A 23733-nucleotide genomic window follows, 5' to 3' on the forward strand; every position below is an offset into this window, starting at 1 on the left:
AACCCCCATTCCTTATTACATATTCGTGTAGTACGTAAAGAAATATGAATTTTTTAGTTGGACCACTTTTTTCGCTTTGTGATAGATGGCGCTGTAATAGTCACAAACGTATAAGTACGTGGTATCGCGTAACATTCCGCCAGTGCGGACGGCATTTGCTTCGTGATACATTACCCGTGTTAAAATGGACCGTTTACCAATTGCGGAAAAGTTCGATATCGTGTTGATGTATGGCTATTGTGATCAAAATGCCCAACGAGCGTGTGCTATGTATGCTGCTCGCTGTGCTGGACGCCATCATCCAAGTGTCCGGACCGTTCGCCAGATAGTTACGTTATTTAAGGAAACAGAAAGTGTTCAGCCATATGTGAAACGTCAACCACGACCTGCAACAAATGATGATGCCCAAGTAGGTGTTTTAGCTGCTGTCGCGGCTAATTCGCACATCAGTAGCAGAAAAATTACTCGAGAATCGGGAATCTCAAAAACGTCGGTGTTGTGAATGCTACATCAACATCGATTGCACCCGTACCATATTTCTATGCACCAGGAATTGCATGGCGACGACTTTGAACGTCGTGTACAATTCTGCCACTGGGCACAAGAGAAATTACGGGACGATGACAGATTTTTTTGCACGCGTTCTATTTAGCGACGAAGCGTCATTCACCAACAGCGATAACGTAAACCGGCATAACATGCACTATTGGGCAACGGAAAATCCACGATGGCTGCGACAAGTGGAACATCAGCGACCTTGGCGGGTTGATGTATTGTGCGACACTATGGGAGGAAGGATAATTGGCCCCCATTTTATCGATGGCAATCTAAATGGTGCAATGTATTCTGATTTCCTACGCATTGTTGTACCGATGTTACTACTAGATGTTTCACTGCATGACAGAATGGCGATGCACTTCCAACATGATGGATGTCCAGCACATAGCTCGCGTGCGGTTGAAGCGCTATTGAATAGCATATTTCATGATAGGTGGACTGGTCGTCGAAGCACCATACAATGTCTTGCACGTTCACCGGATCTGACGTCCCCGGATTTCTTTCTGTGGGGAAAGTTGAAGGATATGTGCTATCGTGATCCACCGACAACGCCTGACAACATGCGTCAGCGCATTGCCAATGCATGTGCGAACATTACGGAAGGCGAACTACTCGCTGTTGAGAGGAATGTCGTTACACGTATTGTCAAATGCATTGAAGTTGACGGACATCATTTTGAGCATTTATTGCATTAATGTGGTATTTACAGGTAATCACGCTGTAACAACATGAGTTCTCAGAAATAAGTTCACAAAGGTACATCTATCACATTGGAAAAACCGAAATAAAATGTTCAAACGTACCTACGTTCTGTATTTTAATTTAAAAAATCTGCCTGTTACCAACTGTTCGTCTGAAATTGTGAGCCATATGTTGGTGACTTACAGTGCCATCTATCACAAAGCGAAGAAAGTAGTTCAACTAACACATTCATATTTCTTTACGTACTACACGAATATGTAATAAAAATGGGGGTTCCAGTTTAAAAAAACGCAGATGATATCCGTTTGACCTATGGCAGGGCCGTCTAGCGGGCCAACCATCTGGTTTCCCCCTTCAAGCTAGACGAGTTTCGTTCTTTGTAGTTTTTTCGTTTGAAGCTTATTTCGTGAGATATTTGGCCCGGTCACGATCAATGGTCCATCCTGTATAATACATATTAAAATATATACAGAAACACGAGAGTATTCAAAAGCAATGTTGTGTCAAAGATTCGAAGCAATCGGTGAAAGAACCTTCAGAGATTTAGGGTACTGAACAAACCAACGTTTACATGTTTTTTTTATACAGATTGTAATTATTTCAGTGCAATGGGTCGAAAGCGGCCAGCCGGCCCTCCGTGGAGTGGTGCTATAGCGGCAGACCTGTCTCCGGCGCCGAAGGCGAGCAGCTTGTGGACGCTGTCGTCGTCTGAGAGGAGGGCGGCCAGGTAGGCGGTGGTGCGCGCCGAGTTGATGTGCGTCTGCGCCACGCAGCCGCGCAGCTCCAGTTTCCTCAGAGTGCACGCCATCGCGGACGGGCCCAGGCAGAACGTGCGGTCCTGCGCACACAACAAAAAGCTGCAACAGCTGCGGCCTTCCCAAAAGCGGAGGGCGCACTCCACCGCCGGCGTAGCATACACTACTGGCCATTAAAATTGCTACACCAAGAAGAAATGCAGATGATAAACGGGTATTCATTGGTCAAATATATTACACTAGAAGTGCCAGGTGATTACATTCTCACGCAATTTGGCTGCATAGATTCTGAGAAATCAGTACCCACAACAACCACCTCTGGCCGTAATAACGGCCTACATACGCCTGGGCATTGAGTCAAACAGAGCTTGGATGGAGTGTACAGGTACAGCTGCCCATGCAGCTTCAACACGATACCACAGTTCATCAAGAGTAGTGACTGGCGTATTGCGACGAGCCACTTGCTCGGCCACCATTGACCAGACGTTTTCAATTGGTGAGAGATCTGGAGAATGAGCTGGCCATGGCAGCAGTCGAACATTTTCTGTATCCAGAAAGGCCCGTACAGGACCTGCAACATAAGGTCGTGCATTATCCTGCTGAAATGTAGGGTTTCGCAGGGATCGAATGAAGGGTAGGCCCATGGGTCGTAACACATCTGAAATGTAACGTCCACTGTTCAAAGTGCCGTCAATGCGAACAAGAGGTGACCGAGACATGTAACCAATGGCACCCCATACCATCACGCCGGGTGATACGCCAGTATGGCGATGACGAATACACGCTTCCGATGTGCGTTCACCGCGATGTCACCAAACTCGGATGCGACCATCGAGATGCTGTAAACAGAACCTGGATTCATCCGAAAAAATGACGTTTTGCCATTCGTGCACCGAGGTTCGTCGTTGGGTACACCATCGTAGGAAGTCCTGTCTGTGATCTACATCTACATTTATACTCCGCAAGCCACCCAACGGTGTGTGGCGGAGGGCACTTTACGTGCCACTATCATTACCTCCCTTTCCTGTTCCACTCGCGTATGGTTCGCGGGAAGAACGACTCTCTGAAAGCCTCCGTGCGTGCTCTAATCTCTCTAATTTTACATTCGTGATCTCCTCGGGAGGTATAAGTAGGGGGAGCAATATATTCGATACCTCATCCAGAAACGCACCCTCTCGAAACCTGGCGAGCAAGCTACACCGCGATGCAGAGCGCCTCTCTTGCAGAGTCTGCCACTTGAGTTTATTAAACATCTCCGTAACGCTATCGCGGTTACCAAATAACCCTGTGACGAAACGCGCCGCTCTTCTTTGGATCTTCTCTATCTCCTCCGTCAACCCGATCTGGTACGGATCCCACACTGATGAGCAATACTCAAGAATAGGTCGAACGAGTGTTTTGTAAGCCACCTCCTTTGTTGATGGACTACATTTTCTAAGCACTCTCCCAATGAATCTCAACATGGTACCCGCCTTACCAACAATTAATTTTATATGATCATTCCACTTCAAATCGTTCCGCACGCATACTCCCAGATATTTTACAGAAGTAACTGCTACCAGTGTTTGTTCTGCTATCATATAATCATACAATAAAGAATCCTTCTTTCTATGTATTCGCAATACATTACATTTGTCTATGTTAAGGGACAGTTGCCACTCCCTGCACCAAGTGCCTATCCGCTGGAGATCTTCCTGCATTTCGCTACAATTTTCTAATGCTGCAACTTCTTTGTATACTACAGCATCATCCGCGAAAAGCCGCATGGAACTTCCGACACTATCTCAATTGGTGACAGATCTGGAGAATGAGCTGGCCATGGCAGCAGTCGAACGTTTTCTGTATCCAGAAAGGCCCGTACAGGACCTGCAACATGAGGTCGTGCATTATCCTGCTGAAATGTAGGGTTTCGCAGGGATCGATGCAGCGTCAAGGGTAGCCGCAGCCATGGTCTCCGAGCTAATAGTCCATGCTGCTGCAAACGTCGTCGAACTGTTCGTGCAGATGGTTGTTTTGCAAACGTCCCCATCTGTTGACTCAGTGATCGAGACGTGGCTGCACGATCCTTTACAGCCATGCGGATAAGATGCCTGTCATCTCGACTGCTAGTGATACGAGGCAGTTGGGATCCAGCACGGCGTTCCGCATTACCCTCCTGAAAACACCGATTCCATATTCTGCAAACAGTCATTGGATCTCGACCAACGCGAATAGCAATGTCGGGATACGATAAACCGCAATCGCGATATGCTACAATCCGACCTTTATCAAAGTCGGAAACGTGATGGTGCATATTTCTCCTCCTTACACGAGGCATCACAACAACATTTCACTAGGCAAGGCCGGTCAACTGCTGTTTGTGTATGAGAAATCGGTTGGAAACTTTCCTCATGTCAGCACGTTGTAAGTGTCGCCACCAGCGCCAACCTTGTGTGAATGCTCTGAAAAGCTAATCATGTGCATATCACAGCATCTTCTTCCTGTCGGTTAAGTTTCGCGTCTGTAGCACGTCACCTTCGTGGTGTAGCAATTTTATGGCCAGTAGTGTAGTAACAAGCTGCCTATCACCTGGCACTGACAAACTGTCTCCCACTGTCTTTCTGTCTCTGTCTGTGGCCAATGAGGATGGACATCAGTGAGCACAGCCGTGTTTTTCTCCACGTTTCGAATTGTTTGTGTTACCATTAATGGTGGTTTTTAGATTGTGTTAAACATTTTGTCTATCAGTGCTTGAGTTCGGTGGTCACGTTCTACAGCTTCAATGGTGTCCTAAACAGTGCTGTTCCTCATTGCACTCTCAGATGTTACCTACAGCGGTCTGTGTATTTCGAAGAAATCCGTCTTTCCAGCGTTGCATCCGCAAAAGCATTCTTCCAGGTCTCCGCCAAATATATCACATTCCCGCCCCTCCCCCCCCCCCCCCTACTTCAAACAGCTCATTAAAGCATATTCTGGTGTCACAGTGTCACCACAGGACATACCACCTGTTATGTTTCTTTTAGCATCTGGTACTGAGGGGCGGCTCCCTCAAAGCATGGGTTACTCTGACTGCCTAACGTTCGGTTTTTCCACGTGTCTGAGCCCCTTCCGCGAATTTTCCTGCTCGCGGCCCAGTGTAAGATGCTTTCACAGAGCTTTTATTTGTGTATTGTGGATTAAACTGGGGACCTAGAAACAACGGTGAGGCTTCAGCCACCAATAGCCCTCAGTGATTCACAACCCCACAACAGGCCATAACAGTCCACCCACCCCACCGCCGCCCCACACCGAACCTAGGATTACTGTTCGGTTCAGCCGTAATTATGGTGTGCACGTACGTGGTGACAGAGTTTCCGCAGCAACCGCCGACATAGCTATTTATTTAGACGAATATGTAATTCAGTATGAAAATGTAATCTACATTAATTGATTACTGTTAAGCAGTAGGAGTGAAGAAGAATTACGTGACTTCCTGAATGCAATGAACAGTCTAATGAGTGTTTTCCGTGTTTATGTGCAACCAATTGCCAACTGTCCTTTTTTTCATTACGGTCTTTGTGTAAATTACTTTTCGCGGGACGCGCGGAGTGGCCGCGCGGTTTGAGGCGCCGTGTCACAGAATGCGGGGCTTTTCCCGCCGGAGGTTCGAGTCTTCCCTCGGACATGGCTGTGTGTGTTGTTCTTAGCATACGTTAGTTTAAGTAGTGTGTAAGTCTAGGGAACGATGACCTCAGCAGTTTGGTCCCATAGGAATTCACACACATTTGAACATTTGAACTTTTCGCGACCCATAACTCTGGTCGTAGTTGTGTCGCATTTATGAAGTTCATGGTTGTCTGTACCGTTGGACCACAGCAAAACATCACACAAACATTTCAATTTTTATTTCAAACGCCCTTAACACGTTGAGCATGGAGCCGATTTTCCTGAGCTTTCTTTTGTGGCGGCAGTGGTGTTGTGGCGAATCGATTACACTGTTCGACATGGGTTCTATTTCTGATATTAAAGTATGTGCTTCTAGACCATTTTACCGTGGGAAATTCAAATATGTAAACAAAATATCGTTTTCAGGGATACTTTTTATGTAATACGTATATATATGTATATTCACAATTCATGGCAAACACAGAGACGTTATGGAGAAATACGGTTATGTTGCTTCATCCAGTAGTGATAGAACGTGATAATTTCTTGTGCAACAGCAGGTGGGAAGAATCAGACATCATTAGGTTACCGCTGCCACACCTATGTCATTAAGACCACCTGAAACATCTCATTAACTCGAACGGCGACAGCCGGTCGCTGCCTCGGCAGTAAAGCTTCATGCCTCCTAGGGGCAGTTGCATCGAGTTTACAACAGTGGTGTTAGCCGCAATTTGTGTCAGTCTTAACAAGAGGGTGTTTTGGCTGACAAGTGACTGTCATATTTCTGAGCACGGTTGAATTTTTTAGTTCCTGTGTGTATACTGATTGAGCCTGGTGCTGAAGGTAAAACGACTGCTTGTTTTTACACATCAGCGTTCCTCTAGTTCCCTACCATTAATTTAATACAGGTGTATTACCAAAGTGGTATTTTTAAATTTGCAGAAATGCCACGTCATCGTGGATGTCGATATAAGCCGGAAAACTTCTGCTACATCTGTGGTAAGTTCACTTTTGCCAGAAATAGGAAGAAAATTTCTTCAGTCATAAAGAAAGCATACAAACATTACTTTGGAGTAGAGGTAGGAGACCAAGATAAAGAATGGGCACCACATTTCTGTTGTGCTACATGTTACTGCAAACTAATTCAGTGGTGGAAAGGTAAAGAGAATGTGGCGTTGTTTGCTGTTCCCATGGTGTGGAGGGAGCCTAAGGACCATGTTACTGATTGTTATTTCTGTCTAACAAAAATTCAGGGTTTTACAAGCAAAAAGGCGAAGAGGCACATTGTTTACCCAGATCTGCCTTCAGCGAGAATGCCAGTTCAGCATTCCGACAACCTTCCAGTACCTTCAAGAGCTCGAGGTCAAATTCTGAGTGACAGTGAAATAAGTAGTACTGAAGAAATCACAGATGATGATTCTTTATATCACTGCACAAGTGAGTCATCGCCACATTTGTTAACACAGGCAGATTTAAATGATTTAGTACGTGATCTAGGACTAAGTAAACAAAAGGCGCAGCTGCTTGGTTCAAGATTACAAGAGTATAATCTACTGCACCAAAGTACTAAAATCAGTGTGTTCAGGCACAGAGAACATCCCTTTATTTCTTATTTTTCAACTGACGAAGCACTAACATTTTGCAATGAAAGTGCTGAACTTCACTTATATTTCACTGGAGTGGAGACTTTTCATAGATGCATCGAAAACAAGTCTGAAGGGTGTTTTGCTCCATAACGGAAATAAAATACCCTCTGTTCCAGTATCTTACGCTAGTTTGACAAAAGAGAATTACGAATTCGTACAAAGGATGCTAAATTCATTAAAATACAATGAACACAAATGGAAAATATGTGCAGATTTCAAGGTAATTGCTATGGAACTGGGAATGCAACAAGGCTACACAAAGCATGCCTGTTTTCTTTGCGAGTGGGATAGTCGAGACCAAAATTCTCACTACGTGAAAAAGAAATGGCCTAGGCGAAGAGGGAAAGTTGGCGAAAAGAATGTACAACGTGAAAGTCTGGTAGCTCCTGAATATATACTACTTCCACCGCTTCACATCAAAGTTCGCCTGATGAAACAATTCGTGAAGGCCATGGATCCAACAGGCTGTGGGTTTGTATATCGAGCTACCAAATTACCCCGTCTTTCAGCTGCAAAAATAAAGGAAGGTGTATTTGTGGAACCACAAATCAGAGAGCTGCAGAAAGATGCAAATTTTGAAGCATGTTTAACTGATAAAAAACCGCATGGGACTGTTTCAAGATGATGTCGGAAAACGTCCTCGGAAGAAGAAGAGCTACTAACTACAAAGCAATGGTGAAGGATATGATTAAAGCATATCAGGATTTGGGGTGCAATATGTCTTTGAAAGGTACATATGATGGACTCTCATCTGGACTACTTCACAGAGGTATCGGATGAACATGCGGAAAGATTCCATAAAGACATTTCTATCATAGAAAGGCACTATGAAGGGAAGTGGGTACCTTCTATGTTAGCAGATTATTGCTGGAATATCATTCGAGAGAAGAAAGATTCACAATACAAGAGAAAAAAGTGATGTGCATTACAAGGCAGTGGCTCATTGTTTGTCAATTTTCTGTAATTTCTCATGTCAAATAAATGCTTCAAAGTGTATACACAAAGGTTACTGTGTTATATGTTAGATCCCACCCTCCATTAATGTGATGAACTTATAACATCATAAAGATGTGCATTTGTTTGTCGAATTTCACTTCACGTTTGCTGCACTATATCAGAAACTGAAAAGAGAAATAAAATTGCGATTACTCATAAACTATCCCTGACAGAAAAAAACCAAAAACAGTTTTAAATTCAGCACTCAAATTACAACTAGGATCACAATACTTTTTATCAGAAATAGAAAAAAAGGTTTTTTTGTAGAACAGTGTTATTATTGCGGCCTGCACATCTCAGCTCTGTTTTATAATAAAATGCATCTAGCAACTGACAGCTATATCCAAAAAGTCACTAAAAGTAAGAGATTCTTAAGAGTGAAGTTTTCATGCTCAGTAACAAAAATATTTACAGAGACAGTAATATTTTAAGACGTGCTTAACTTTAATTAACATTGGTAAATTCGGCCGTGAGCTAATTAAAACCAACCGTTTGCCTCAAGGATAGAGGTTAAACAGTGCTACCACTGCGGGGTTGGATGATATGAGAGGGGGAATATTTTACTCTTTGTCTTCCAGTACTGACAACCCACGGATGTGAGCGTCTCATACCGATTAGCTGACGTTATACACATTTTGACACGGAAGTAATATGGATTCGTGAATGCGCGTTATAGAGTGCGGTACATATTTTCAGCAAGGAAAGTGAAATTAAATTAAGACTGTTGTTCTACAACGCCATCAGTAGGAGGAAAAATTACGTGGAAAGAATTTAATAAACATTTGTGGTCATATCGCACTACGCATTTAAATGAGAGTGCCATTACTGTTATTAATCAATTAATCATTCCCTCACCCACAAACAACATACAACAATTCGTCAGGCAGTTAAGAGTATTACAGCTTTGGAGTCTCTGATAGTTGCAGCAGTCTGAAACAAAGAACAGTCGCCACGAAGTGTGAATGGCGCCGAATTTTAACGATCAGTACTTGGGGCCAGTGGCCAACTTATCACATCATTACTACAGGTAGTCCGTTAGGGTCCATAACGTTATAATTTATATAGGTTGTCAGTCTGTAACAGGAACGGTAGATATGCGGCCCGAGGTGCCATCCACAATGTCAGTACTAGCTGTTGAACATAAGAGTTTGAAGACCACTGGCTTACACGTAGGTGAAATCATACATTTCCAAGCAGTGTACATTTCAGTAACAGAATATTCGTTATTCTTAACTAGTTTTCATTAGATAAATACAAAATTACGACCTTTTTCATCATTTTTTATTTATGTATTAATTACTAGAGAGGAGTAACGAATATTCGGTTACTACAAGTACATTGGTGGGAACTGTAAGAGTACCCTTACGGGTAAAGCCATGGTTTGAAAATGGACTTGAGGGCAGACACTAGTCGCCACAAAGAAATGACTATTATCGCACGTGTGACGGATATTGCAAGAAAATAAGAATGTAAAACAAGTGTTGTAGTTTGAATAAAGTTTATTCAGACATTCAGTACGAAGAAGGGAATTAGATTTAAGCTTATTACAAAAGGTAACCATCTGTTTAGTTAATGTTCTAGCTGCATTGCGCCCAATGTTTTCGTGTTTTTCTTGTAACATTCAGAACAGTATCTGTGCACTGCATGCCCTTTTCCTTCAAACTGGTATTTCCTTCATCTTGTATCGACACTGGCCGGATTTCCTTCATCAGAATGCCATGTGGGAGCATCTGCAAACTATTTTCCTAAATATTTTGATTCACATTTTCCGTTCCATCACATTTTGGAATACACGTAACGCATTCACAACAGCCGTGTTCAAAATTCTCCTGATTATATTCAGTAACAATTGTTGGTTTTCGATAACCCCTTCTTTTGGTTATCATCTTCATCTACATCTACATGGATACTCTGCAAATCACATTTAAGTGCCTGGCAGAGGGTTCATCGTACCACCTTCACAATTCTCTATTATTCCAATCTCGCATAGCCCAAGGAAAGAATTAACATCTATATCTTTCTGTATGAGCTATAATTTCCCTTATTTTATCGTGGTAATCGTTCCTCCCTATGTAGATCAGTGTCAGCAAAATATTTTCGCATTCGGAGGAGAAAGTTGGTGATTGGAATTTCGTGAGAAGATTCCGTCGCAACAAAAAACGCCTTTCTTTTAATGATTTCCAGCCCAAATCCTGCATCATTTCTGTGACACTCTCTCCCATATTTCGCGATAATACAAAACGTGCTGCCCTTCTTTGAACTTTTCCGATGTACTCCGCCATTCCTATCTGGTAAGGATCCCACACCGCGCAGCAGTATTCTAAAAGAGGACAGACAAGCGTAGTGTAGGCAGTCTCCTTAGTAGGTCTGTTACATTTTCTAAGTGTCCTGCCAATAAAACGCAGTCTTTGGTTAGGCTTCCCCACAACATTTTCTATGTGTTCCTTCCAATTTAAGTTGTTGGTAATTGTAATGCCTAGATATTTAGTTGAATTTACGGTTTTTAGATTAGACTGATTTATCGTGTAACCGCAGTTTGAGTTCCTTTTAGCACTCATGTGGGTGATCTCACACTTTTCGTTATTTAGGGTCAGCTGCCACTTTTCGCACCATTCAGATACCTTTTCTAAATCGTTTTGCAGTTTGTTTTGATCTTCTGATGACTTTATTAGTCGATAAACAACAGCGTGATGTGCAAACAACCGAAGATGGCTGCCCAGATTCTCTCCCAAATCGTTTGTATAGATAAACATTGCTCATTTCGCTCGAATGGTTGCTGGAAAGAACCAAAACGTTTAATTAGTCTTTCCATTTCAGGACCGTAATTCCCTGATTATTCTCTTTTGCAATCAGTTCCCCGCGTTTCATTTTCGTTTTTACAGTTTCTTTGGGTTTTCCTTTGCGATTTAGTCGAAGGGTACCAGCCAAATACGTGCCCTTTGTTACGATCCTTCTTGCCAAACCTACAGGTTTATATGAATTAACAGTATCGTATGGCCTTCACTGAAAACATCTTGACACAATCATACAATGTAGATTTTCACGGCCGGCGTCTTCTTCAGTAAAACCTCACTGGCTGAGATGCCGTGGTCGATGTATAGAACATCTTCCTGACGTTTGGTGTCCCACTGCGGGACACATCTTCCGAGCTAAAGCTCCTACTGCCACTTGGGCTTGAGGGGGCTCTCGCATGAATAGCCAGGAAGTTTTAACCGAAGATTTTGACACAAATTCATCACAACATTTGTTGGTGTGGTATATTTTTTTACTATTCGAAAACTATCGCAGTATCCACTATAGTACCACAGTTTAAACATTTTGATGCCATGCATCAGTCTCTTTTGTTTCAAATATTGCCTGAATGTAATTCGTCCTTTGAATGGTCGCAGAGACCCTTCAATACATACAAGAGACGATAGAAAAGTTTCCGTTTCGGGGCGTTGCTGCACTGCATACGCAAACCAGCGCGACTGTGAACTGAGTGTATAAGCACCAAAATGTAGGCAATGGGTTAGTGTGGCCTTCGAACGAAAACTTTTTGATCGTCACTTACAGTGTTTCACCAGGATCATATTTTTTTTTTAAATTTTTGTTTGGTTCGTCGACGAGGAATTGAACTTTTGAGAGACGATCCAAAGTAGTGGTCATCAAACATTTTTGCTCAAGAGATAATTCTGACTGTTGAGCGGCACTTGACCCGCATATATACTCGTCTTACTATTAATTAGTAACATACATAAATTATTACATTACGAATCCCAAACAGACTGTCTCTAGAAACGGCGATATAAATTGGCCTCCGGCCCCAAGTACTGATATTTAAAAGTCTGCACCATTCAAAGCATTTTGTGTCGACTGATCTCTGAGACAGAAACCACGTCAGCAAGCCCACTGTTATAACAATGTAATTGCCTGACGACGTGTTGTTTTTTCTCTCTGTGAGCAGATACTTAATTGGTTAATAACAGTAACTGTACTTATATTTAAATGCCTTATGCAAAATGAGATACGTGCATAAACTTTGGTTAAAATAATTTTTGGTACTGAGTCACGCCGTTGTAAACTACTAAAACTACTAAATTGCAGAAGTTTCGACCAATTTGCTGCTGTTGTCTTCAAGGCTGTTCACTGCCGTGGAAGCCTACGAACGTGTATAAATGTTTACTATATGTGTTCCGTGTTATTTTTCTTCTACTCAGTGCGTTGTATTGGAAGAAGCTTAATTTAATTTCATGTTCCTTGCTACAAATAGGTACTGCATTTAAAGATGACAATCCCTCAAACGCGCATTCATGAATACACTCACACACTTCCATGGGTTGTCAATACTGGAAGACAAACAATAAGACGTTCTCCCTATTACATCGGCTAATACCGCAGTGGCCCTCTGTCCATGAATTTGGTAGTTAGTTGCTAGACGCATGCTATTATAAAATATGGCTGACAGTCGTGGGCAGCACGAGTAATTGATTCGGTAGCATGCGACCTGCGGGCCGAAGTTTGACGACGACTAATGTAAGGTCATTGTTTGAAGATGGACGTAATGGTCTGAATGCAGTCACCACAAGGAAATCACTGTTCTCGCAACTATGACAGATATTAGAAGAAAATAAATATTTTATGCCCAAGTTGCTGGCCCTCTCCCCCTCCCAGACGATGCCCTCTCTCCCTTTATTTATACCTCCTATCAACTCTGATCCTAATCTCCTCCTCCTTTCCTCTGTCCTTTCCCCAGGCTCCCTCTTCCCTCCCACCTTCCATCCTGTTTTTTCCCCCGCCTACCCTCTCTCTGCCTCCCTTCTCCCCCCCCCCCCACGAGTCCTTTTGCATTCCCCTCCTCTGCCTTTCCCCACTTCCTCTCGCGTCTGCCCAGCCCCCTCACCCCCCACTCTTATGAGACCTCGTCCTCCATCGGCTCCTTCCCCCCCACCCCCCACTTCGTTTTTCCTCTCCTTCCCCCCTTTTCTTTCCCATCATCTCTCCAGGTTCCCCCCACCTGCCCTCGGCTGTGGTGTGTCATATTTGTGCCAACTTTTAGTGCAGTGTTCAAGTGAGTGTTCAGTATTGTGCATCTTTCCAGAGTGTTGCTAACAGAAATCATGCTGTAGCTGGCTGTGATTTTTATATCTCTTGCGAACAGAAACCAGACTGTCACCGTGTTTTTTAATTGTCTGTCTATTATTTTACCTGTCTGCTTCGTGTATATTTTATTAGCATCACCAACCCTTTGTTTTATGTTTTAAGTTCCACAATTTTCCGCCGTTTTACCATTTAAGTCACCGATGTCATTGCCTGCTTTTATTATTTATTATCATTTTTTTAAAACAAATCCTGTAGGCTGAAGAGCGGCATGCTAAGCTGCTGCCGGCCCGCCCCCTTTGGGGGGAATCGAAACTCAATAAAGAAAAAAAAAAGGTTCCTGGCCCTATCCTCCATCAGAATATTGGAACTTCAGAAATTTGTTCTTTACCCTAGACAATGGCGTTCCTACGCAATGACGTCTTCTTAACTAAAAGTGTGCTGTCAGTCCCCATGGACTGACTTCGACTAAACGAAAAGAACGCTGTCAGGCCATGGATACTCATGGTGTGCTTGACATGTTAATGACTTCCTTGATTTTTTCCCTCAAAGATTTGCAAATGTCTGGTCTCAAGAGACATATCGATCAGAAGAGCACCTAGAAAATCCACAACGAACTTTTGCATGAATCATGAGTAGCGAAAAATGGGAGGGTAGCGTCTTTGATTCATAATGAAAACGTCTTCGGTCCCGGGTTCGATCCCCGCCACTTCCTAAATTTTGATAAGTAATCAGCATTGGCGGCCGAAGACTTCCGGCATAAGAAGTCAGACTCATTCTGCCAACGGCCATGTCAAAGAGGGCGGAGGAGCGGATAGAGGTTCAGGGCACTCTCTTGTCCTAGGGGTGGGAAATTGCCCCTAAAGGCGGAAGAATCAGCAATGATCAACGACATGAGGATGCAGAAGGCAATGGAAACCACTGCATTAAAGACACGTAACGAGTATCCACAGGGCATGTGGCCTGTAATTGAAGAAGTGTCATGATGATCTCTCCATTGGCAAAAGATTCCGGAATAGTCCCCCATTCGGATCTCCCGGAGGGGACTGCCAAGGGGGAGGTTACCATGAGAAAAATATTGAATAATCAACGAAAGGATAACGTGCTACGAGTCGGGGCGTGGAATGTCAGAAGCTTGAACGTGGTAGGGAAACTAGAAAATCTGAAAAGGGAAATGCAAAGGCTCAATCTAGATATAGTAGGGGTCAGTGAAGTGAAGTGGAAGGAAGACAAGGATTTCTGGTCAGATGAGTATTGGGTAATACCAACAGCAGCAGAAAATGGTATAACAGGTGTAGGATTCGTTATGAATAGGAAGGTAGGGCAGAGGGTGTGTTACTGTGAACAGTTCAGTGACCGGGCTGTTCTAATCAGAATCGACAGCAGACCAACACCGACAACGATAGTTCAGGTATACATGCCGACGTCGCAAGCTGAAGATGAACAGATAGAGAAAGTGGATGAGGATTTTGACAGGGTAATGCAGTATGTAAAGGGGGACGAAAATCTAATAGTCGTGGGCGACTGGAATGCAGTTGTAGGGGAAGGAGTAGAAGAAAAGGTTACAGGAGAATATGGACTTGGGACAAGGAATGAAAGAGGAGAAAGACTGAGTTCTGTAACAAGTTTCAGCTAGTAATAGCGAATACCCTGTTCATGAATCACAAGAGGAGGAGGTATACTTGGAAAAGGCCGGGAGATACGGGAAGATTTAAATTAGATTACATCATGGTCAGACAGAGATTCCGAAATCAGATACTGGATTGTAAGGCGTACCCATGAGCAGATATAGACTCAGATCACAATATAGTAGTGATGAAGAGAAGGCTGAAGTTCAAGACATTAGTCAGGAAGAATCAATACGCAAAGAAGTGGGATACGGAAGTACTAAGGAATGACGAGATACGTTTGAAGTTCTCTAACGCTATAGATACAGCAATAAGGAATAGCGCAGTAGGCAGTACAGTTGAAGAGGAATGGACATCTCTAAAAAGGGCCATCACAGAAGTTGGGAAGGAAAACATTGGTGCAAAGAAGGTAGCTGCGAAGAAACCATGGGTAACAGAAGAAATACTTCAGTTGATTGATGAAAGGAGGAAGAACAAACATGTTCCGGGAAAATCAGGAATACAGAAGTACAAGTCGCTGAGGAATGAAATAAATAGGAAGTGCAGGGAAGGTAAGAAGAAATGGCTGCAGGAAAAATGTGAAGACATCGAAAAAGATATGATTGTCGGAAGGACAGACTCAGCATACAGGAAAGTCAAAACAACCTTTGGTGACATTAAAAGCACCGGTGGTAACATTAAGAGTGCAACGGGAATTCCACTGTTAAATGCAGAGGAGAGAGCAGATAGGTGGAAAGAATACATTGAAAGCCTCTATTAGGGTGAAGATTTGTCTGATGTGATAGAAGAAGAAACAGGAGTCGATTTAGAAGAGATAGGGGATCCAGTGTTAGAATCGGAATTTAAAAGAGCTTTGGAGGACTTACGGTCAAATAAGGCAGAAGTGATAGATAACATTCCATCAGAATTTCTAAAATCATTGGGGGAAGTGGCAACAAAACGACTATTCACGTTGGTGTGTAGAATATATGAGTCTGGCGACATACCATCTGACTTTCGGAAAAGCATCATCCACACAATTCCGAAGACGGCAAGAGCTGACAAGTGCGAGAATTATCGCAGAATCAGCTTAACAGCTCATGCATCGAAGCTGCTTACAAGAATAATATACAGAAGAATGGAAAAGAAAATTGAGAATGCGCTAGGTGACGATCAGTTTGGCTTTAGGAAAAGTAAAGGGACGAGAGAGGCAATTCTGACGTTACGGCTAATAATGGAAGCAAGGCTAAAGAAACATCAAGACACTTTCATAGGATTTGTCGACCTGGAAAAAGCGTTCGACAATATAAAATGGTGCAAGCTGTTCGAGATTCTGAAAAAAGTATGGGTAAGCTATAGGGAGAGACGGGTCATATACAATATGTACAACAACCAAGAGGGAATAATAAGGGTGGACGATCAAGAACGAAGTGCTCGTATTAAGAAGGATGTAAGAGAAGGCTGTAGCCTTTCGCCCCTACTCTTCAATCTGTACATCGAGGAAGGAATGATGGCAATAAAAGAAAGGTTCAGGAGTGGAATTAAAATACAAAGTGACAGGATATCAATGATACCATTCGCTGATGACATTGCTATCCTGAGTGAAAGTGAAGAAGAATTAAATGATCTGCTGAACGGAATGAACAGTCTAATGAGTACACAGTACAGTTTGAGAGTAAATCGGAGAAAGACGAAGGTAATGAGAAGTAGTAGAAATGAGAACAGCGAGAAACTTAACATCAGGATTGATGGTCACGAAGTCAATGAAGTTAAGGAATTCTGCTACCTCGGCAGTAAAACTACCAATGACGGACGGAGCAAGGAGGACATCAAAAGCAGACTCGCTATGGCAAAAAAGGCATTTCTGGCCAAGAGAAGTCTACTAATATCAAATACCGGCCTTAATTTGAGGAAGAAATATCTGAGGACGTACGTCTGGAGTACAGCATTGTATGGTAGTGAAACATGGACTGTGGGAAAACCGGAAGAGAAGAGAATCGCAGCATTTGAGATGTGGTGCTATAGACGAATGTTGAAAATTAGGTGGACTGATAAGGTAAGGAATGATGAGGTTCTACGCAGAATCGGAGAGGAAAGGAATATGTGGAAAACACTGATAAGGAGAAGGGACAGGATGATAGGACATCTGCTAAGACATGAGGGAATGACTTCCATGGTACTAGAGGGAGCTGTAGAGGGCAAAAACTGTAGACAGAGATTGGAATACGTCAAGCAAATAATTGAGGACGTAGGTTGCAAGTGCTACTCTGAGATGAAGAGGTTAGCACAGGAAAGGAATTCGTGGCGGCCCGCATCAAACCAGTCAGTAGACTGATGACCGAAAAAAAAATCGCCCATCAGTTTGTAAGCCGGTCTACAGTCTTTCATATTGGTATTGGTCTTCACAATTTCCGAACGAACTGCTTTACGATATATTCAAAATCCTACTTCAGTATTCTATTAAGGATACAGGAGTTGGACGAAAATATGGGAATACCGCGAGAAATGCAAGCGTGAACATTAATGCAGGTGGTAGGCAGCACTGATGGGGGTGGCTCTGTTGTATTAGATTACGAACGGCACCTGTGCCATGCCCTCAATAGAATGGTGGTCAGAACAGTGTTCTGCGTAGTTGTGACTGCATTATGTCGACACTAAGAGGACTGGAACGTGGGCAGATTGTTTCTGCTGGTATGGTGGGTACTACTGTAACAATGGTAGCCCAAATATTCGGTGTTTCAAGAGACACAGTATCGAAGATTTATACCTCATACAGCGAAAGCGGGAAAACATCATCCGCTAACTCACAACGCGGACGAAAGTGTGTGTTGTCGTGATGGACGGTCATTGACGAGGATTCTCACCAAAAATAAAAGGACTACAGCTACAAAAGTCAATGGAACTGAATGTCACACTCGCGAACCCTGTCAGCATCAAAACAACACGAAGGTAGCACTATAAGCTGGGAATTGCAGGACCAGCAGGAATTCTACAGCCACTCATCACTGATGCAGATGCATGGTGGTGCCGAAACCATGTTGTTGTTGTTGTTGTTGTTGTTGTGGTCTTCAGTCCTGAGACTGGTTTGATGCAGCTCTCCATGCTACTCTATCCTGTGCAAGCTTCTTCATCTCCCAGTACCTACTGCAACCTACATCCTTCTGAATCTGCTTAGTGTTTTGATCTCTTGGTCTCCCTCTAGGATTTTTACCCTCCACGCTGCCCTCCAATACAAAATTTGTGATCCCTTGATGCCTCAAAACATGTCCTACCAACCGATCCCTTCTTCTAGTCAAGTTGTGCCACAAACTTCTCTTCTCCCCAATCCTATTCAATACCTCCTCATTAGTTATGTGATCTACCCACCTTATCTTCAGCATTCTTCTGTAGCACCACATTTCGAAACCTTCTATTCTCTTCTTGTCCAAACTGGTTATCGTCCATGTTTCACTTCCATACATGGCTACACTGCATACAAATACTTTCAGAAACGACTTCCTGACACTTAAATCTATACTTGATGTTAACAAATTTCTCTTCTTCAGAAACGATTTCCTTGCCATTGCCAGTCTACATTTGATATCCTCTCTACTTCGACCATCATCAGTTATTTTACTCCCTAAATAGCAAAAGTCCTTTACTACTTTAAGTGTCTCATTCCCTAATCTAATCCCCTCAGCATCACCCGATTTAATTTGACTACATTCCATTATCCTCGTTTTGCTTTTGTTGATGTTCATCTTATATCCTCCTTTCAAGACACTGTCCATTCCATTCAACTGCTCTTCCAAGTCCTTTGCTGTCTCTGACAGAATTACAATGTCATCGGCGAACCTCAAAGTTTTTACTTCTTCTCCACGAATTTTAATACCTACTCCGAATTTTTCTTTTGTGTCCTTTACTGCTTGCTCAATATACAGATTGAATAACATTGGGGAGAGGCTACAAACCTGCCTCACTCCTTTCCCAACCACTGCTTCCCTTTCATGCCCCTCGACTCTTATAACTGCCATCTGGTTTCTGTACAAATTGTAAATAGCCTTTCGCTCCTTGTATTTTACCCCTGCCACCTTCAGAATTTGAAAGAGAGTATTCCAGTTAACGTTGTCAAAAGCTTTCTCTAAGTCTACAAATGCTAGAAACGTAGGTTTGCCTTTTCTTAATCTTTCTTCTAAGATAAGTCGTAAGGTTAGTATTGCCTCACGTGTTCCAACATTTCTACGGAATCCAAACTGATCTTCCACGAGATCCGCTTCTACCAGTTTTTCCATTCGTCTGTGAAGAATTCGCGTTAGTATTTTGCAGCTGTGACTTATTAAACTGATAGTTCGGTAATTTTAACATCTGTCAACACCTGCTTTCTTTGGTATTGGAATTATTATATTCTTCTTGAAGTCTGTAGGTATTTCGCCTGTCTCATACATCTTGCTCACCAGATGGTAGAGTTTTGTCATGACTGGCTCTCCCAAGGCCATCAGTAGTTCTAATGGAAAGTTGTCTACTCCCGGGGCCTTGTTTCGACTCAGGTCTTTCAGAGCTCTGTCAAACTCTTCACGCAGTATCTTATCTCCCATTTCATCTTCATCTACATCCTCTTCCATTTCCATAATATTGTCCTCAAGTACATCGCCCTTGTGTAAACCCTCTATATACTCCTTCCACCTTTCTGCCTTCCCTTCTTTGCTTAGAACTGGGTTGCCATCTGAGCTCTTGATATTCATACAAGTGGTTCTCTTCTCTCCTGAGGTCTCTTTAATTTTCCTGTAGGCAGTATCTATCTTACCCCTTGTGAGACAAGCCTCTACATCCTTACATTTGTCCTCTAGCCATCCTTGCTTAGCCATTTTGCACTTCCTGTCGATCTTATTTTTGAGACGTTTGTATTCCTTTTTGCCTGCTTCATTTACTGCATTTTTATATTTTCTCCTTTCATCAATTAAATTCAATATTTCTTCTGTTACCCAAGGATTTCTATTAGCCCTCGTCTTTTTACCTACTTGATCCTCTGCTGCCTTCACTACTTCATCCCTCAGAGCTACCCATTCTTCTTCTACTGTATTTCTTTCCCCCATTCCTGTCAATCGTACCCTAATGCTGTCCCTGAAACTCTCTACAACCTCTGGTTCTTTCAGTTTATCCAGGTCCCATCTCCTTAAATTCCCACCTTTTTGCAGTTTCTTCAGTTTCAATCTGCAGTTCATAACCAATAGATTGTGGTCAGAATCCACATCTGCCCCTGGAAATGTCTTACAATTTAAAACCTGGTTCCTAAATCTCTGTCTTACCAATATATAATCTATCTGATACCTTTTAGTATCTCCAGGATTCTTCCAGGTATACAACCTTATTTTATGATTCTTGAACCAAGTGTTAGCTATGATTATGTTATGCTCTGTGCAAAATTCTACAAGGCGGCTTCCTCTTTCATTTCTTCCCTCCAATCCATATTCACCTACTATGTTTCCTTCTCTCCCTTTTCCTACTGACGAATTCCAGTCCCCCATGACTATTAAATTTTCGTCTCCCTTCACTACCTGAATAATTTCTTTTATCTCGTCATACATTTCATCAATTTCTTCATCTGCAGAGCTAGTTGGCATATAAACTTGTACTACTGTAGTAGGCATGGGCTTCGTGTCTATCTTGGCCACAATAATGCGTTCACTATGCTGTTGGTAGTAGCTTACCCGCACTCCTATTTTATTCATTCATTATTAAACCTACTCCTGCATTACCCCTATTTGATTTTGTACTTATAACCCTGTAATCACCTGACCAAAAGTCTTGTTCCTCCTGCCACCGAAATTCACTAATTCCCACTATATCTAATTTTAACCATCCATTTCCCTTTTTAAATTTGCTAACCTACTTGCCCGATTAAGGGATCTGACATTCCACGCTCCGATCCGTAGAATGCCAGTTTTCTTTCTCCTGATAACGACGTCCTCTTGAGTAGTCCCCGCCCGGAGATCCGAATGGGGGACTATTTTACCTCCGGAATATTTTACCCAAGAGGACGCCATCATCATGTAATCATACAGTAAAGCTGCATGTCATTGGGAAAAATTACGGCTGTGGTTTCCCCTTGCTTTCAGCCGTTCGCAGTACCAGCACAGCAAGGCCGTTTTGGTTAATGTTACAAGGCCAGTTCAGTCAATCATCCAGACTGTTGCCCCTGCAACTACTGAAATGGCTGCTGCCCCTCTTCAGGAACCACATGTTTGTCTGGCCTCTCAACAGATACCCCTCCGTTGTGGTTGCACCTACGGTACGGCCATCTGTATCGCTGAGGCACGCAAGCCTCCCCACCAACGGCAAGGTCCATGGTTCATGGGGGAAGGCCGAAACCATAAAGCTGCAATATGGAGCAATGGAAGGTCATTTGGTCGGACGAGTCTTGTTTCATACTATTTTCAATTTCCGGCCGAGCCTACGTCTAAGAGTGAAATATGGCGGAAGTTCAGTGATGGTTTGGCCAGCCACATCGTGGCATTGCCTCATTTGGGCCCCACTGGTATTCTGTAGAGCTGCATTACTGCCATGGGCTGATCAGGTTCATCCCTTGGTACACTATTTGTTCCCAAGCGGTGATGCAAGACGACAAGGCTCCTGTTCACACAGCTTCCTTCGTTCAGGACAGTTTTTGTGAGCCTGATTCGTCGCAGCTACTCTGGCCACCACCATCACCAGTGTCGGTTAGACAGTCAGCGAGAGTGCACCGCTAGTTCCTGCTACTAATAAGTCGAGTACACCGTTCGCTAGTTACATATCTTTACGAGCTTCAAACAGGAGCGAGTTTATTTAGTTATCTGTGTAGTTACTAGTTTATTTTTGTAATTTCTTGCGTGTTCGAGTGCTTACTAGGCACAACCTCTTATTTCAGTAACAGTGTAGTGTACAGTACCGCGGTTGTTATCGACCGTCGTATAGACCCTCGTATCGTACAGACTTTTCTTTGTTTGGTTAGAACAGCTCAGTGTCAGACTGTCAGTGAGAGAGCACTTCGATTTCCCGCTGCTAATAAGGCGAGTACACCGTTCGTTTCTTGCATACTTTTACGAGCTTAAAACAGGACCGACTGCAGTAATGGATAGAAACTGTGATTGTTGTGTACAGATGCGAGCTGAGTTGGCTCCAGGCTGCGTTGGCTTCCGTCACACAGCTTGAGGCTGCTGCCAAGGGGCGTCACTGTGGGGGATCGTACGCAGGGATGCGAGGGACGTCGAGCACGTCCCACGTGTCCTCCGATCGGTCCACTGCTGTGACCGCCCCGGGTACTGCCTGCACTGAGGTTGACCCCTCACCCGTGGTCGAGTGGGAGATTATTCCAAAGTATGGCAGGCAGCGAAAAACTTCCTCAGGGTCCAATAGTAGGGCCTCCCCGGTTCGTTTGACGTTATCTGTAGCTAATGATGTCTCTGAGCCGGATGCAATCTTCCAGCCTGTTCCAGAGGAAGCTTCTCGGCCCGAAAGGTCTGGGCATTCACAGAGGGTGGGTTTGCTGCTAGTTGTGAGCTCCAACGTTAGGCGCGTAATGGGGCCCTTTAGGAACATGGCTGCCAAGGAGGGGAAGGAAGCTAGTGTGCATTCCAGAGGGAATCATTCCTGATGTGGAAAGGGTGCGTCCAGATGCCAAGAAGACTACAGGGTGCAGCCAAGTGCAGGTGGTGGCTCATGTCGGTACCAATGACGTGTGTCGCTTTAGATCGGAGCAGATTCTATCTGGTTTCAGGCGTCTAGCGGAAATGGTAAAGACTGCCAGTCCTGCTTCCGAGATTAAGGCGGAGCTCACCATCTACAGCATCGTCGATAGAACCGACTGTGGTCCTTTGGTGCAGAGCCGAGTGGAGGGTCTGAATCAGAGGCTCAGGCGGTTCTGTGACCGTGTAGGCTGCAGATTCCTTGACTTGCGCCATCGGATGGTGGGTTTCCGGGTTCTGCTCAATAGGTCAGGAGTCCACTACACACAGGAGGCGGCTATACGGGTAGCGGGGGCTGTGTGGAAGGGAAAGGGTGGTTTTTTAGGTTAGATGGTCTCAAGGAACCACAGAAGGGGCGTCCGTCTAAAAGTGGGCAGGTAAAACACAGTAAGGTAGTTGTAGAAATGATTGGTATTGTAGTTGTAAATTGTCGTAGATGTGTTGGGAAAGAACCAGTTCCACGCCCTAATAGATAGCACTGAAGCTCAGGTAGTTGTAGGTACATAGAGCTGGCTAAAGCCGGAAATAAGTTCAGCCGAAATTTTTTCAAACGATATAACAGTGTTCAGAAAGGATAGGTTAAATACAGTTGGTGGTGGAGTATTTATTGCTGTCAGAGGTAATTTGCCTTGTAGCGAAATTGGAAATTGAAGTGGATAGTTCATGTGAAATAGTATGGGCAGAGCTTATACCTGACAATCGGACTAAACTATTAATTGTATCGTTTTACCGACCCCTGACTCAGAAGACATAGTTGCTGAACCGTTCAAAAAAATACTTGAATCTCATTTCAAATTCGTACCCTGCTCATACAATGATAGTCGGTGGTGACTTCAATCAACCTTCGACATGCTGAAAAATTATACGTTTAAAGCCGGCGACAGGCATAAAACGTCATCCGAAATTGTACTGAATGCTTTCTCAGAAAATTATTTGAACAATTAGTTCATGAGCCCACTAGAAGCGTAAATAGTTGCGAAAGCATACTTGACCTTTTAGCTACAAATAATCCTGGAGAAATAGTGAGTATTGTGACGAATACAGGGATTAGCGATCACAAGGCAGT

General features: G+C 43.4%; 1 protein-coding gene across 1 annotated transcript in view; it reads right to left on the reverse strand.

The window, feature by feature from the left end:
• LOC126199499 (putative methyltransferase NSUN7) overlaps positions 1–23733 on the reverse strand; it is a 194719-nt gene that overhangs the window by 91305 nt on the left and 79681 nt on the right. The window contains exon 5 of the mRNA XM_049936422.1: positions 1923–2098. Within this exon, the coding sequence (XP_049792379.1) occupies positions 1923–2098 (176 nt within the window). The remainder of the gene's footprint in view (positions 1–1922; positions 2099–23733) is intronic.

Source organism: Schistocerca nitens, chromosome 8 (genome assembly GCF_023898315.1).
Source record: "Schistocerca nitens isolate TAMUIC-IGC-003100 chromosome 8, iqSchNite1.1, whole genome shotgun sequence".
Taxonomy (NCBI): Eukaryota; Metazoa; Arthropoda; class Insecta; order Orthoptera; family Acrididae; genus Schistocerca; species Schistocerca nitens.